At 44.5% G+C, this 14,354-nt stretch overlaps 1 protein-coding gene across 2 annotated transcripts in view; it reads right to left on the reverse strand.

Moving 5' to 3' along the window:
• ccdc93 (coiled-coil domain containing 93) overlaps window positions 1–13,118 on the reverse strand; it is a 66,074-nt gene extending 52,956 nt beyond the window's left edge. For both annotated transcript variants that reach the window (XM_070875462.1, XM_070875461.1), the window contains exons 1-3: window positions 13,024–13,118; window positions 842–955; window positions 59–153 (exon numbers count right to left, since the gene is read on the reverse strand). In XM_070875462.1, coding sequence (XP_070731563.1) covers window positions 59–153; window positions 842–955; window positions 13,024–13,107 — 293 coding nt within the window. In that variant the 5' untranslated portion in view covers window positions 13,108–13,118. The remainder of the gene's footprint in view (window positions 1–58; window positions 154–841; window positions 956–13,023) is intronic.
• Between the last annotated feature and the right edge of the window lie 1,236 nt (window positions 13,119–14,354).

Below are 14,354 nucleotides of genomic sequence, written 5' to 3' on the forward strand. Positions count from 1 at the left end.
CAGAAAGATTGTCAAAATATTTCAAGCAACAGAAAAATATATGTTTCAAGCAACTTACATTTTCTGACCAATTGTAGAATTTTCTTGAAAAAGCAAATCAACATCAATATCAAAGTTGCATGTTGTAATACACCATGTCATACCACCCACAACCTGTGGAAAAAAAATTGAAGTGTCTTTTCCTTACAAAGTTGTCAAATGAAATGAACATTGAAGCAAATTGCTGGTTAACAGAGATTTAATGAGCATTATTCATTTGATGTGAAACAATGTATATATTCCAATTTGTATTTCTGCCCATCATACACAAATCTACAAAAGTGACAACAGCAATTTTGAACAGAAGTTAGGAGACAACGTACCCAACGTGCCACTGATAATTATGGCTGCAATTGTTCTCCCATACAAGCTCATCTCAGGATCTCACACTTGCCTACTATTATTCAGATCTTTGACTACAATGGGAAAAGTCACCATTGTACAAACCTCTTCAGACATCTCCACTATATTACAAACTAGCTATGCAGAAATATCCTATACCCAGCACAGTAACTGTAGATGCTCTCCAAAGATGTCTGCATGTCATTAAAAACCGTAATCTTGCACAAGTCACACCTTTACATCAATCACAATGATTTCCAAATTCCAAGTGCAATTGACCATTATGATGTGGCTGTCTGGCACAAAAGTCAGATTTAATTTTTACATCAATCCCAACACATGCATTACTTTATAATTGGCAGCCAGCCCAAAGTATAATGTTAATCATGAAATATCTTTGCTACTGTCAAGTTATTAACCTGGTAGAGAAGTATTAGAAAATTGCATTTGCAGCTCTCACCTTGTCAAATGGTGATAGTCCCTTAATTCTTGCCCTGAAGTATCCAGCAGCAACCAGCAGTTCTAAAATTTCTGTCAATTTGATATTTTGTTCCTCATCTTCACGAGTTTCAACCTTTAAGTAGAAAAATTACATATTGTTGGTTCCTACAAAGATTGTACTGTATTCATGCCATTACTTCACAAAGTATGGAATATTAATTAAATGAGATTAGGTTATGTTTGACAAATATTTAACATTTAGGTCACAATTAACTCAGGACTTCAGAAATTCAGGGATGCATACAACATGTAAATGTATACAATCACCTAAACATTATCTGGTTTAGAAATATTAAGATTGAGATGACTGAACCCTTTGATCTCTACATTGTCAAATATTACAGGAATTGATGAAACATCAAGAATGATAAAACTATTGTGCAATGAAATGTTCAATTAGAAAGAAGGCACAAAAAGGACTCAAAATTCTCCCCAATGGCTCAATGGGGTCAAGTTTCGGGCCGTGCCGTTCTCCGACATGGACGCCTGTTTTTCGCGCCTAAAAGCGCGACAAAAATGTACCTCGTAATTCTTGGGCTCCCTGCAGGTCCCTCGGAGCTCAGCGCGGAGCCACAGAGTCGCGCCGATTCTGCAAGTCCAGGGAGGCGGGACCAAGTCAAATGAGAACACGTCGTGCCGGCAGCCCTACGCATGCGCATTGGAGCGCGTGCATATGCGCAGTAGCCCATAAACCTTGGCACTCAGCTATTTTTTTTTTTAAAAAAGGAACTTAAAGAAGTGCTGATTTGTCTCAGACCTCTGGAAAGGCTTGGGATTGAATTTTGGCGCTTTTTTGGTGTCTGAAAGAGTGCTTTTAGCAGCACTGATGAAGAAATCACCTGCTGAAATCAGTGAGTGCTGCTTTTCACTGCTAAGCTTCCAGAACAGGTGCTGCATAGGTGCATGCAAAATAAGGACTGTGTTTTGAAAAATAAGAGTGTCAATTCAATACAGCAATGGAACAAGGTCCAAGAACAAAGAATTTCTTGCACGAGGAAGGGGAGATATTAGTCAACGTCATTGAGCAGAGATGGCAGGAGCTAGGTACCAGCAACAGAGGTCGCATAAAAGTGTCACCTAAAGAAATGAAGAAACGCTGGAACCAAGTTGCAGAAGATTACTGCGCAGTGGTGCATACCATGAGATCTGGAAGCCAGTGTAAAAAGAAATGGCACAACCTTGGTTAAGTAGTTAGTGCAAGTAATATTTTCATTTTTTTAATGTAATCGTAATTGTAATGTGACTATATGTTCCACCCTGCAGAAAGACGCACTCTGTAAAAAGTTATATTTTACTCTTTGCAGAACAAAAAGGGAAACAACTCGATCAGGAGGAGGCACGCCCAATCTGCATCCACTGACACCTTTGGAACAGAGGGTAGCTGCTATGATGAGTCATAAATGGAGAAAAGCAATCAGTACAGCACAAGCTGGGCCCGCATGCGAGGAAGAGGGCAAGTCCTGAAAATGCATCGTGGCACTTCAAATCAACCTGCCTGGCCTGCTATGTGTGAGTACTCATGCCACCCATCCTGCCCCCTCCCTTACCGTTAAACATTTGACTATTCTGATGCTGCTGCCGCCAACCCTGAGGATCCTGAAGATACAGAACAAGAACCAGTACAACCAGATGCGGACGATCCAGACTGGATGATAGCGGCGATGACAAATGTCTACAGGGGAGTGCTTCCAAATTAATGTTTATGAGCCCCCATTAAGGGGCATCAGAGCTTCAACCCCTTGCATAGGTTCTGGTTCCACCTTCCATGGTTTTGATTCCGACATTGTGGGTCCCAGTGGTGCTGGTGATATCATGGAGCAGTTTACACCCATTCACCCACCATCCCAGCCCACGGCTCGCATGCGAGTACTGCTGTCTGGAACACCGAGCGTCCCACCGTCCCAGCCTGTGGCTCCCAGTGCAGTGGTGCCGCGAGGCAGACCCAGGCAGAGGAGAATGAGATTGGAGACACGCTCTCTTGAGTTGCAGTGTGCAACAGATGCGGCTCAGGTTGTGGCATTAGGTATGGAGACCAATGAGCTTACCCGATCACTCATCAGTAGCGTCAGTGCAGTGGATGAAGAGGCGACAGACCCGACGGGAGAAATAGCAGTAATGACACGGGAACTTGAAGGAATGTCCGAGGGAGTGCAATCGGTGGCATAGACCGTCAGGGAGGGGCATGCAAGTGACGGCACAGGCCCTCATGGAGGAAGCTGCTGCAATAAGGGCACACAGCCCTGTCAATCAAATGACACCCCCATGAAGAAGTGAACATTCACGGAGATGTGGATGAGAGATGGTTGCCGCCTTTCTTTACTACTTTTATTCTTGTTCTTGATGTAGCTGTAGTAGAGTTTTTCAAATTGAAATTGTTTTGTAACTTTACAACTTAAGTGATCTGAGGATTTTTAAGTGATCTTACAGTGTAAACGCTCACATTTTGTATCTTATTTAATTTTGCACCTAAAGTGATCTTGAAGTTTAAGTAATCTTGAGTGTAAGGTTTTTCACATTTAAACTTGGAAAGTTACAAAACCATTTCAGTGATCTTCAAGCGTCATATTAAAGTAAAATTTGATCCAAATATATTAGTGACGTTAACTTTTCAATAAAATATTTTCATTAAAACTGAATCATCTTCCATTAACACAACACAACATAGGAATAAGTCCAAAGAATAAACATGTCCATGTGCAAGTGGTCGCAGAGTCCTCAGGCATCAGTAGTTGAAGCGTTCACGGATGAGCTGCTGGCGCAGGGCTCGAGCAATCGTTAAAGGAGCACGATGGACGGCACTCCTCTGACCTCGTGTTCCGGCATCAGGCACTTGCATGCTTTCCTGATCGTGGTAATCATCCTCATCCTGCTCTTCCAAAATACTATCAGGCTTACGTGGGTCTTCTGGTTCCACTACCAGCTCCTGCTGCCTCATGATGGCTAAGTTATGGAACATGCAGCACACAACAGTGAAGTGAACGACAATCTGGAGGAGAGTATTGCAAGTGGCATCCGGAATGATCCAGGCATCGGAAACGCTGTTTCAATATGCCAGTGGTCTTCTCAATGGTGCTGCGTGTCGCAATGTGCGCCATGTTGTGTTGACGGTCAACTTCTGTCCGTGTCATGCGTAGGGGTTTCATGAGCCAGGTTGTCAGGCCGTATCCTTTGTCTCCCAGTAGCCAGCTCTGCCCTTCTGGCTGCTACTCAAACATGTCAGATATAATGCTGTCGCGTAGGATGAACGCATCTGGGTGCTGCCAGGGTATCTCGCATCGACTGACATAATGTGTTGCTTGTCGTCACACACGAGCTGCACATTAATGGAGTGGAAACCCTTTCTATTCCTGTACTGCTCAGAATCCTCCACAGGTGCTCGCAAGGCTATGTGGGTACAATCAATGCAGCGCTGTACCTTTGGGAAGCCAACAATCCTGAAGAAGCCCACAGCTCTCATGGATCGCTTGTGCGGTCATTGGGAAATTGATGGTCATTCCTCCACGCATACAGTGCAGCCGTGACCTGGTAAATGCAGGCATGTATTGCATGTTGACATGACACACACAGCTCCAGTTGTAGCCTGAAACGATCCCTAGGCATAAAAGGCAAGTGCAGCGGTTACCTTCACTTCAACAGACAAGGCAGTTGGCGTTCTGCTTCTGGGCTGCAAATCTGCTCTCAGCATATCGGAGACCTCAACGATAACTTCTCTGTGGAAACGCAGCCTTTTGACACAATCAGCCTCGCTCATGTCCAGGTACGAGCGCCTAGCTCGATATTGCAGACGTGGGCAAGGTCTCCTGCCCATCAGCCTACAGGCTATGATGTTCCTGGTGCGTGAGCTCTAATTAATTCTCTCCTATGCAGTGAATTGCTGGCGAGCCATTGCATAATCCGTGGTGTTGACAATGCAGCATCCATTCTACAATTACAAATTTAAGTTTCAAACTAGCTATCTGGCTGCCTCTCCCTGTCACTGGCCGAATAGCCTCAGCCTCCCTCGCAGCTCGAAAGCTGCTTGCTGTGTCTTCGGCTGCCATCAGCCACTGCCGCCGCCTCTATCCCGTGGCCGAATGCCTCAGCTTCCCTCGCAGCTCAAAGGCCGCTTGCTGTGTCTTTGGCTGCCGTCGAGCTACTGAGGCCACCCGTCTCCTACATGGATGGAAGGTCTGCCTGAAGCACCGCAGCTCGAAGGCTGCTGCTGCTGCTTCACACAGGTAGGAATATTCAATATTTTCTATTTGCTTTGTTTATGATTTTTTATTCAGGGTGGCTCTTTATTTGTATAAGTAAGACTGTTGAATGTTTTAATTACTTTAATTACTTCCCTACGCCTGATTTCTAAAGTGTAGGCAAGGTTTTTCTGAGCGTACAAAAATCTAGACTTACTCCATTCTAAGTTAGTTTGGAGTAAGTTTTCACTGCCTAAACTTTCAAAACCGGTGTAAATGGCCGGACACGGCCCTTTTTGAAAAAATAAATCTGATCCAAAATGAAACTGTTTTAACTGACTAGAACTGGACCAAACTAAATGCTGAGAATTGCAATTTTTAAGATACTCCATTCTAAACCAGTTGCTCCAAAAAAAATAGGAGCAACTCCAGCCGAAACTTGACCCCAAAGAGATTATGCAATGAGAAGCTGTGCCATACAAAGTAGGAAAATTGAAGATTTGATTCCCTATTCGAAGCGGAGTTAGCCAATCACAGCCTGGAGAAGCGACAGGCAATACAAAAAGTTTGGACATTGAGAAAACAGGAATTTTCCTCCTGATCAATTTTCAGCAACCCATGCTGGGAATATGCATATATAGTTAGCAAAGATAAAATCAGCCTTGGTTACAATGTTCCTTTTCCCCACCCCAATCAAAAAGCCTGCCTATATTAATTGTTAAGACTCACTTGCACAGTGCTGGAAAAACTCATGGAACTGTATCATAGCAATTAACTAGAAGAATGTGCACATTGCCTGAATACATATAGTCAGAAGAGATGTTAAACAAGAATACCATGTAAAACTGAAAATGCCTCAGCCTGAATCTCAATAGTCCTGTATATAATTGTGGCTGCCTTTCCACAATTTGTGTTCTACTTTACAGAGGCCAAGCATTGCAAAGTATGAGTAAAGAACTCTCAAAGAATCGGAGTTCGGGGTTTTCTGTGGCAGAGATCAAAGCAAACTTTCTGAATACATGAATACGACACAAGTAGAGAATTGTACAGTCAGGCTAATCTAATGCAAAGAAAGGCTTTAATGGTAAGCAATTCCAGAAATCCCTCTGGATTTTCAGAACGTGTCTGAAGAAAAACCTCAGAGAGCCTTGGCAGCATGGTCCTCTTGGGCAAATCCTAGTCAGGGAAGTTATTTTGCTTCAAAAGCAATTAAAATGCTGCTATCTGTAGATCAAAGATATCCTGGGCATTCATATGAAAAGATGAGCATATGGCTGTACAGATTCTGTAGCCGGTAGAGGTAATCCTTCACTAGAAAGCTGAAAGGTCAAATGGGTATTATGGCACTAGAGTCAGGAAATCTAGCTATCAAGGACAAACTGATCATATCCTGGAAGCCTCCCTGGGATGATGTTAAGTACCCTGAATCTGCCACAGTGCAAGAACTGGGTCATCTAATTTCAGGTATGTTTAGATCGATATGGAAATTGTGTGTGCCTCAACAGTACCAAGCATTTCTTCAATAGGGTCTTACCTTACTGGTCATTTAGACAGGTGAATTCGATTGGCATTGAGGAAATGCAAGAAACATAACACTAATAAAATCAATCACTAAGGCAATTGATATGCGAGTTATATATTGACCTCTTTGCTTTGATATAGTCAACAGCAAAACTATCAATGGCTGGAAAAGTTAAGATTCCAAGGTGCTCTTATGAACCGAGGGATAAGCCTATGTAAATTAGTCCCAATAGGATGCTCCAAAGCAGATGATAATCTTTTGAGAGAAGAGGTTTGAAAGAGTCTCTCCTGATGAGGTGCTCTACTGCCCAACCTTGACAGCAGAGCAAGAGGGTATTAATTTCAAGGGTAAGACTGTGCTCAATTGTGGCACTGACATTGAGCAACAGTATAGCTGACAGTTTCAACTTATCCCCAAAACTCAAATCTATTTGCCCATTCCCACAAACAATCCTAACAATGAATTCCCAGCTACATGATCTGTTGCATCAACTGAGGCGGCTTTGAAGCACAACTCTCAAACATGATCAATGAAAATTCTATTAAAAATTGAAAAGTATACAATCTAATCCTTTTTGTCTAAAGATGTCAGTAATTTACAGCAGAAAATGGGTCTTCAGAAGTTTGTCTTAAGTAATGAGCTTCCAAAATTAAATATTACACAACACTATAAGCCACAAATAATGCAAGTTAAGCAATCAGTGGAAGCAATCAATAAAAAAAGATAATTTGATGAAGTACCATTTGTAGCACATGATTATCACAGTTCATTTTTAATGTCTAAAGCTGCAATATCAGTGTAAAATTTCATTTGCTCCAGTCAATCAGTACAGAGTTTGCAGCTGGTCTGATAGTATGTAAAATATATAAATAGCACAGTAAAAAATATTTATAGATGCAAGAAGAAAATGTTCAAGTTTAAGTGTATATGATTGCATTTAAGTGTATAATTGTCAACTGTGTGAGTAGCACACTTGCTGGAGTTCAGAAGGTTGTGGGTTCAAGTCCCACTCCAGGGACTAGAGCACATAAATCTAGGTTGACACTCCAGTGCCATGCTGAGGAAGGGCTGTACTGTTCAGAGGTGCCGTCTTTCGGATGAGACGTTAAACAGAGGCCCAGTCTGCTTTCAGCTGGACACAAAAGATCCCATGGCACTATTTCGAAGAGCAGGGCAGTTATCCCCGGTGTCCTGGCCAATATTTATCCCTCAAACATAACAAAAACAGATTATCTGGTCATTATCACATTGCTGTTTGTGGGAGCTTGCTGTATGCAAATTGGTTGCTGCATTTCCCACATTACAACAGCACTTCATTGGCTGTAAAGCGCTTTGAGACGTCCGGTGGGGATTCCATCTGCTCCTGATGCCTTGTTCTTGAGCTGACGGATGGCCTCTGTTTCCTCGTGCAGGGCTGGGGTTTTCCCCCCCGAGATGGTGGCGGGTAGCATGCTGCGGGATGGAGTAGAGGACACTCGTGTCAAAGGCAGAATCTCAATTAAGGAGATCTTCGAAGTGCTCCTTTCAGTGGGCCCTGACTGCCTCTCTTCACCACACGACAACTACAAGAGAAATGCAGGGAACAGCACCAACCCTTGTACATGGCCGCCTTTGACCTCACAAAGGCCTTTGACACTGCTAACCATGAGGGACTATGGAGCGTCCTTGTCGGTTTTGGCTGCCCCCAAAAGTTTGTCACCATCCTCCGCCTGCTCCACGAAGACATGCTGTGATCCTAATCAACAGATCCACCACAGACCCAATCCACGTCCACACTGGGGTCAAGCAGGGCTGAGTCATCACGCCAACAATCTTCTCAATTTTTCTCATTGCAATGTTCCATTTCACTCAACAAGCTCCCCACTGGAGTGGAACTAAACTATAGAATGAATGGGAACCTGTTCAACCTTCGTCACCTCCAGTCTAGATCCAAGGTCGCCCGCATCCTCCGTCATCGAACTACAGTATGAGGACGACGCTTGCATCTGTGCACAGAGGCCGATTTTCAAACCATCGTCAACTTCTTCACCAAGGCGTACGAAAGCATGGGCCTTACACTAAACATCCGTAAAGCAAAAGGTCTTCCACCAACTTGACCCCGCATCACAGCACTGCTCCCTGGTCATCAAAATCCATGGCACGGCCTTGGACAACATGGATCATTTTCCATACCTCAGGAGCCTACCATCAGCAAGGGCAGACATCGACTTGGACAGGTTAGGTGAGTGGGCAAATGCATGGCAGATGCAGTATAATGTGGATAAATGTGAGGTTATCCAGTTTGGGGGAAAAAACACGAAGGCAGAATATTATCTGAATGGCGGCAGATTAGGAAAAGGGGAGGTGCAACGAGACCTGGGTGTCATGGTTCATCAGTCATTGAAAGTTGGCATACAGGTACAGCAGGCAGTAAAGGCGGCAAATGGTATATTGGCCTTCATAGCTAGGGGATTTGAGTACAGGAGCAGAGAGGTCTTACTGCAGTTGTACAGGGCCTTGGTGAGACCTCACCTGGAATGGGGTGTTCAGTTTTGGACTCCTAATCTGAGGAAGGACTATTGAGGGAGTACAGCAAAGGTTCACCAGACTGATTCCTGGGATGGTTGGACTGACATACGAGGAGATGACACAAAGATTAGTGGGAAAGCGGGTTGTGCAGAGGACACAGAGTGGCTGCAAAGAGATTTAGATAGGTTAAGCAAATGGGCTAAGGTTTGGCAGATGGAATACAATGTCGGAAAATGTGAGGTCATCCACCTTGGAAAAAAACACAGTAAAAAAGGAATATTATTTGAATGGGGAGAAATTACAACATGCTGCGGTGCAGAGGGACCTAGGGGTCCTTGTGCATGAAACTCTTTTAGATCCCAAAAAGTTAGTTTGCAGGTGCAGCAGGTAATCAGGAAGGCGAATGGAATGTTGACCTTCATTGCGAGGGATGGAGTACAAAAGCAGGGAGGTCCTGCTGCAACTGTACAGGGTATTGGTGAGGCCGCACCTGGAGTACTGTGTGCAGTTTTGGTCACCTTACTTAAGGAAGGATATACTAGTTTTGGAGGGGGTACAGAGACGATTCACTAGGCGGATACCGGAGATGAGGGGGTTACCTTACAATGACAGATTGAGTAGACTGGGTCTTTACTCGTTGGAGTTCAGAAGGATGAGGGGTGATCTTATAGAAACATTTAAAATAATGAAAGGGATAGACAAGATAGAGGCAGAGAGATTGTTTCCACTGGTCGGGGAGACTAGAACTAGGGGGCACAGCCTCAATATGTGGGAGCCAATTTAAAACCGAGTTGAGAAGGAATTTCTTCTCCCAGAGGGTTGTGAATCTGTGGAATTCTCTGCCCAAGGAAGCAGTTGAGGCTAGCTCATTGAATGTATTCAAATCACAGATAGATAGATTTTTAATCAATAAGGGAATTAAGGGTTACGAGGAGCAGCGGGTAAGTGGAGCTGAGTCCACGGCCAGATCAGCCAGGATCGTGTTGAATGGCGGAGCAAGCTCGAGGGGTTAGATGGGCTACTCCTGTTCCTAATTCTTATGTTCTTATGAGACTGGATCAACTTGGCCTTTTATACACTGGAGTTTAGAAGGATGAGAGGGGATCTCATAGAAACATACCAGATTGTGACGGGACGGGACAGGTTAGATGCGGGTCGATTGTTCCCGATGTTGAGGAAGTCCAGAACCAGGGGACACAGTCTTAGGATAAGGGGTAGGCCATTTAGGACTGAGATGAGGAGAAACTTCACTCAGTTGTTAACGTGTGGAATTCCCTGTCGCAAAGTTGTTGATGCCAGTTCATTGGATATATTCAAAAGGGAGTTAAATATGGCCCTTATGGCTAAGGGGATCAAGGGGTATGGAGAGAAAGCAGGAAAGGGGTACTGAGGGAATGATCAGCCATGATCTTATTGAACGGTGGTGCAGGCTCGAAGGGCCAAATGGCCTACTCCTGCACCTATTTTTTATGTTTCTGAGGTCCAACACCACCTCCAGTGTGCCAGCACAGACTTTGGTCACCTGAGGAAGAGGGTTTGAAGACCAGGACCTCAAATCTGGCACCAAGCTTATGTTCTACAGGGCAGTAGTGATATCCACCCTCCTATATGGCTGAGAGACATGTACCATATACAGTAGACACCTCAAAGTGCTGAAGTACCGCCACGAGCACTGCCTCAGAGAGCTCCTGCAAATCCACTGGGAGGATAGATGCACCAATGTTAGTGTTCTCACTCAGGCCAACATCGAAGCACTGACCACACTCAACCAGCTCCGTTGGGCAGGCCACATTGTCCGCATGTCCGACACGAGACTCCCAAAGCAAGAGTTCTACTTGGATCTCCTACACGGCAAGCAAGCCCCAGGTAGGCAGAGGAAACATTTCAAGGACACCCTCAAATCCTCCTTGATAAAAGTGCAACATCCCCACCGGCACCTGGGAATCCCTGGTCCAAGACCGCCCTAAGTGGAGGGAGAGCATCCAGGAGGGTGCTGAACACCTCGAGTCTCGTTGCAGAGAGTATGCAGAAACCAAACAGACCTTTTGGAAAACCAGACTCCCCACTCATCCTTTCCTTCAACAACTGTCTGTCCCATCTGAGAGACTGTAAATTCACCAGAGAACTCACTTTTAGAATGGAAACAAGTCTTCCTCGGTTTCGAGGGACTGCCTATGATGATGATATATAAATCAAGTCTTTCTTTTTCTTTTCATTGTTTACAGATAATATTACCAAGTATCAATAGAATTTTATATTTGTGAAATTGGACATGTAATGGATGTAGGGGTAGTTTGGGGCGTAATGCTTAAGTGATGGAGGTGTCAAACATTCGGAGTGCTCAGCGTAGAAAATGTGTTAGGATGATGAGGTCTGAGCAGGCAAGAGGGAGTTAGCGTTGTTACGACAAAATAAGTGATGGGCTAAAAAGGTAGGATATATATAAAAATCATATATAATTTTAAGAATTGGGAAAAGGAGTCATGGGAGCTTAGAGGTGTGCAATTTATTTTAAGAAACTGGGTGTAGCATTAAAAAGCATAACAGTAGCATGTAGAAATACAGTAGGAGTGGGAGATAGAAAAATGCAGTCACTAGGAGAAAAAAAACTGCCAGAATGCAAATATAAAAGCTATTGTGGCAGTTGCAAGCTACCTTCAAACCAGAGTGGAGCGCATACCTGAAGGACACAAACCACATATTAAAATCAAGTCAGGTATGGAACAAACATATACATAGATGAAAGTTGGCCCAGCATTAGGTGCACTGGACAATACTTGTACCAAGGAACCAGAGGCCTTTTAAATTATTGTGCATCCTATGAAACTAGGATGGATAGGAATGACTGTTACTATTGGCACAATTGGGTAATGGAATAAAATTAAACGATGATCTTCTGAACAAGAGAGTGCTAGAAATACTTTATTGGTTCACTTAATAAAACGTTGGAAATATATTTTGGATATAACTGTTTTACTTGTGGCTGACACCTAAAAAAGATGTATTTTAATTTTAGTAAGAATCACAAAATGATTTCAAGGAACCCTGGCCTTCCCCCAACCAGGAATTGAAATCTTTCATTTGGCAGACTGATGGTTGTAGTGTGGGTGCTTGGGCTGTTCTAACTTACCACTGCGTCAGTGATCGCGATCAAGGAGCCAAGTGCGATAGTGCAACCGGCTGACAGAGAACATACAGCACAGGATGATACCCGTGATGGAAATGATAGCTATGGAGAGAGACCAGAGATAGGGGAATATTTCCTTTGGAGTAAAGAAAACAAGTGATTTGATAGGTGGTTTATATTATGAGGGGTCCGGATAAAACAAAAAGACTATTTCCACTGTTTGGCGAGTCGGTGACAAATACTAATCAATTAAAAAAAATGTCACGAGAGCAAGAGAGCAGGAGTGACGCATGGAATGCTTTGCCAGTGAGTGGCTGAGGCAGAGCCAATGAATATTTGAAGCAAAGAAAGATTTAAAAAACAGGCTATCGGAAGAGCGCCGGCAAGCGGCAGTAGCTTTGCGACCGCTTTAGTTTATACGGTTCTGCTTTAACGTGAGCAAAAGCGGTTTGCTGGCCCGACCCGTGCACAGCAGCGCCAGATGTGCTGTGACAATTAGTCCAGCACAGCGCTGCTTCAGCCAGCTGATCGACCGGCTGCACAAGCTCCTCTCCTCACTCAGCTAAAACGTGCGAAGCGACAGCAAGTCTCCTACGCTCTGCGAGTAACCTTGGTCCTTCCTCTTTGGGCTGACAATCTCAAACTGGGCAGCCCATATAAAGAACAGAAATGGCGAATGTACTTCAGACACGAAAAACACCCATTCCCGGGGTGCGGGCGACTATTCCGGGCTCCAAGCTCCTGCTTGCTGAAGAGACTTTTGCCCCAGGAAAGAGGACCAGTGACGCCCGCTTCCCTCCCCGTGGCCTTACCTCGATGACGTTGCCCTCCTGGTCGTACTGCGGCCCCAGTTTGGAACCGGTCCGCAGCCGATGAAAAACCGAAGCGGCCGCCATCGTCCCGCCGCGCCGTGTGACGGGATAACGCATCACGTGAGCTTTTCAACCGCCCGGAGGCGGGGCCGCGCACGTCAGGCAGGCCAGCGCGGGAGCGAGCGCCGGCTGCGCGCGGTCGCGTTGCTGTGGGGAGACGCAGTTCGGGTTCCGTCCTGGAGCTGCTGGCTGGGGAGCTTTCCCTTTCTCAACCCCACCCTCCTCAGTGGGAAGCACCCTCGCCTCTGAGTCAGAGGTTCGTTGAGTCAAGTCCTACTCCAGAGACTTAAGCACTTACAAACATCTCCAGTGCGGAGAGAGTGCTGGACTATCGGAGGTGCTGTCTTTCGGATCGCACCTCAGGAGTCCCCCCTCCACCGTCTGCTGTCTCAGGTGGACATAAAGGCCCAGAAATCCCGGCCTCCCCAGGTCCGTACGGAGTGTGTACGGACCGGGAAGGCATCGTAAAAGCCGGTTTTCAGTCGCTGAAAACTCTTTTCTGATCTGTCAAGCTCCAACTTGACAGATCCTCAGTATCTCAGGAGCAAGGACATTTGCAAGGGCAAGATTGCGGTATTTACCCATATCTTGCCCAGAAAATGTCTTTCAAACTCTTGCGCCTGATAAAAGCAGGCACATAGCCTACTTTTACAGGCGTAAGAGTTTTAAAACAAGCAAAAACATCATAAAATAAAATTGAAAAAACACATTTGATTGTTAAAAACCCTGCCCACTATGGTAAGTTTATTTTAAACCATAATTTTAAAAAACTTTAAAAAATTCTGATTTTTTTAATTCTCCAAGACATTTATTAACTTTAATTTCAATTAATTTTTATTATGTGAGGTGTGTTTTTTATTTTTTATGATAGTATTTAGTGTGTTTTTTTTCATCAATAGTAATGAGAACTCGGATACGGAGTTCTTATTGCTATTAATGAGAATGCTGTGGAATACTGTACCTGATTGGTTGTGCAGTCTGAACATTGAGGACAAGAGCGCGCTTCGCAGTGTAGGAAGAGAAGGCCTCCCCACCGGAATCGCAGGCGCCTCTGAGACCACCAGGTAAATTCATAAAAATTCTCCAGTCGGAGGCATTCATTTGAAAGAAGTCTCTGGCCCTGAAATTTTGGTCGATGAGAACTCGTAGATGCAGAGTTCTAATTACTATTAATGAGAATGCTGTGGAAAACATATAAGAAATAGGAACAGGAGTAGGCCATACGGCCCCTCGAGCCTGCTCCGCCATTCAATACGATCATGGCTGATCTG

Source organism: Pristiophorus japonicus, chromosome 3 (genome assembly GCF_044704955.1).
Source record: "Pristiophorus japonicus isolate sPriJap1 chromosome 3, sPriJap1.hap1, whole genome shotgun sequence".
NCBI lineage: Eukaryota > Metazoa > Chordata > Chondrichthyes > Pristiophoridae > Pristiophorus > Pristiophorus japonicus.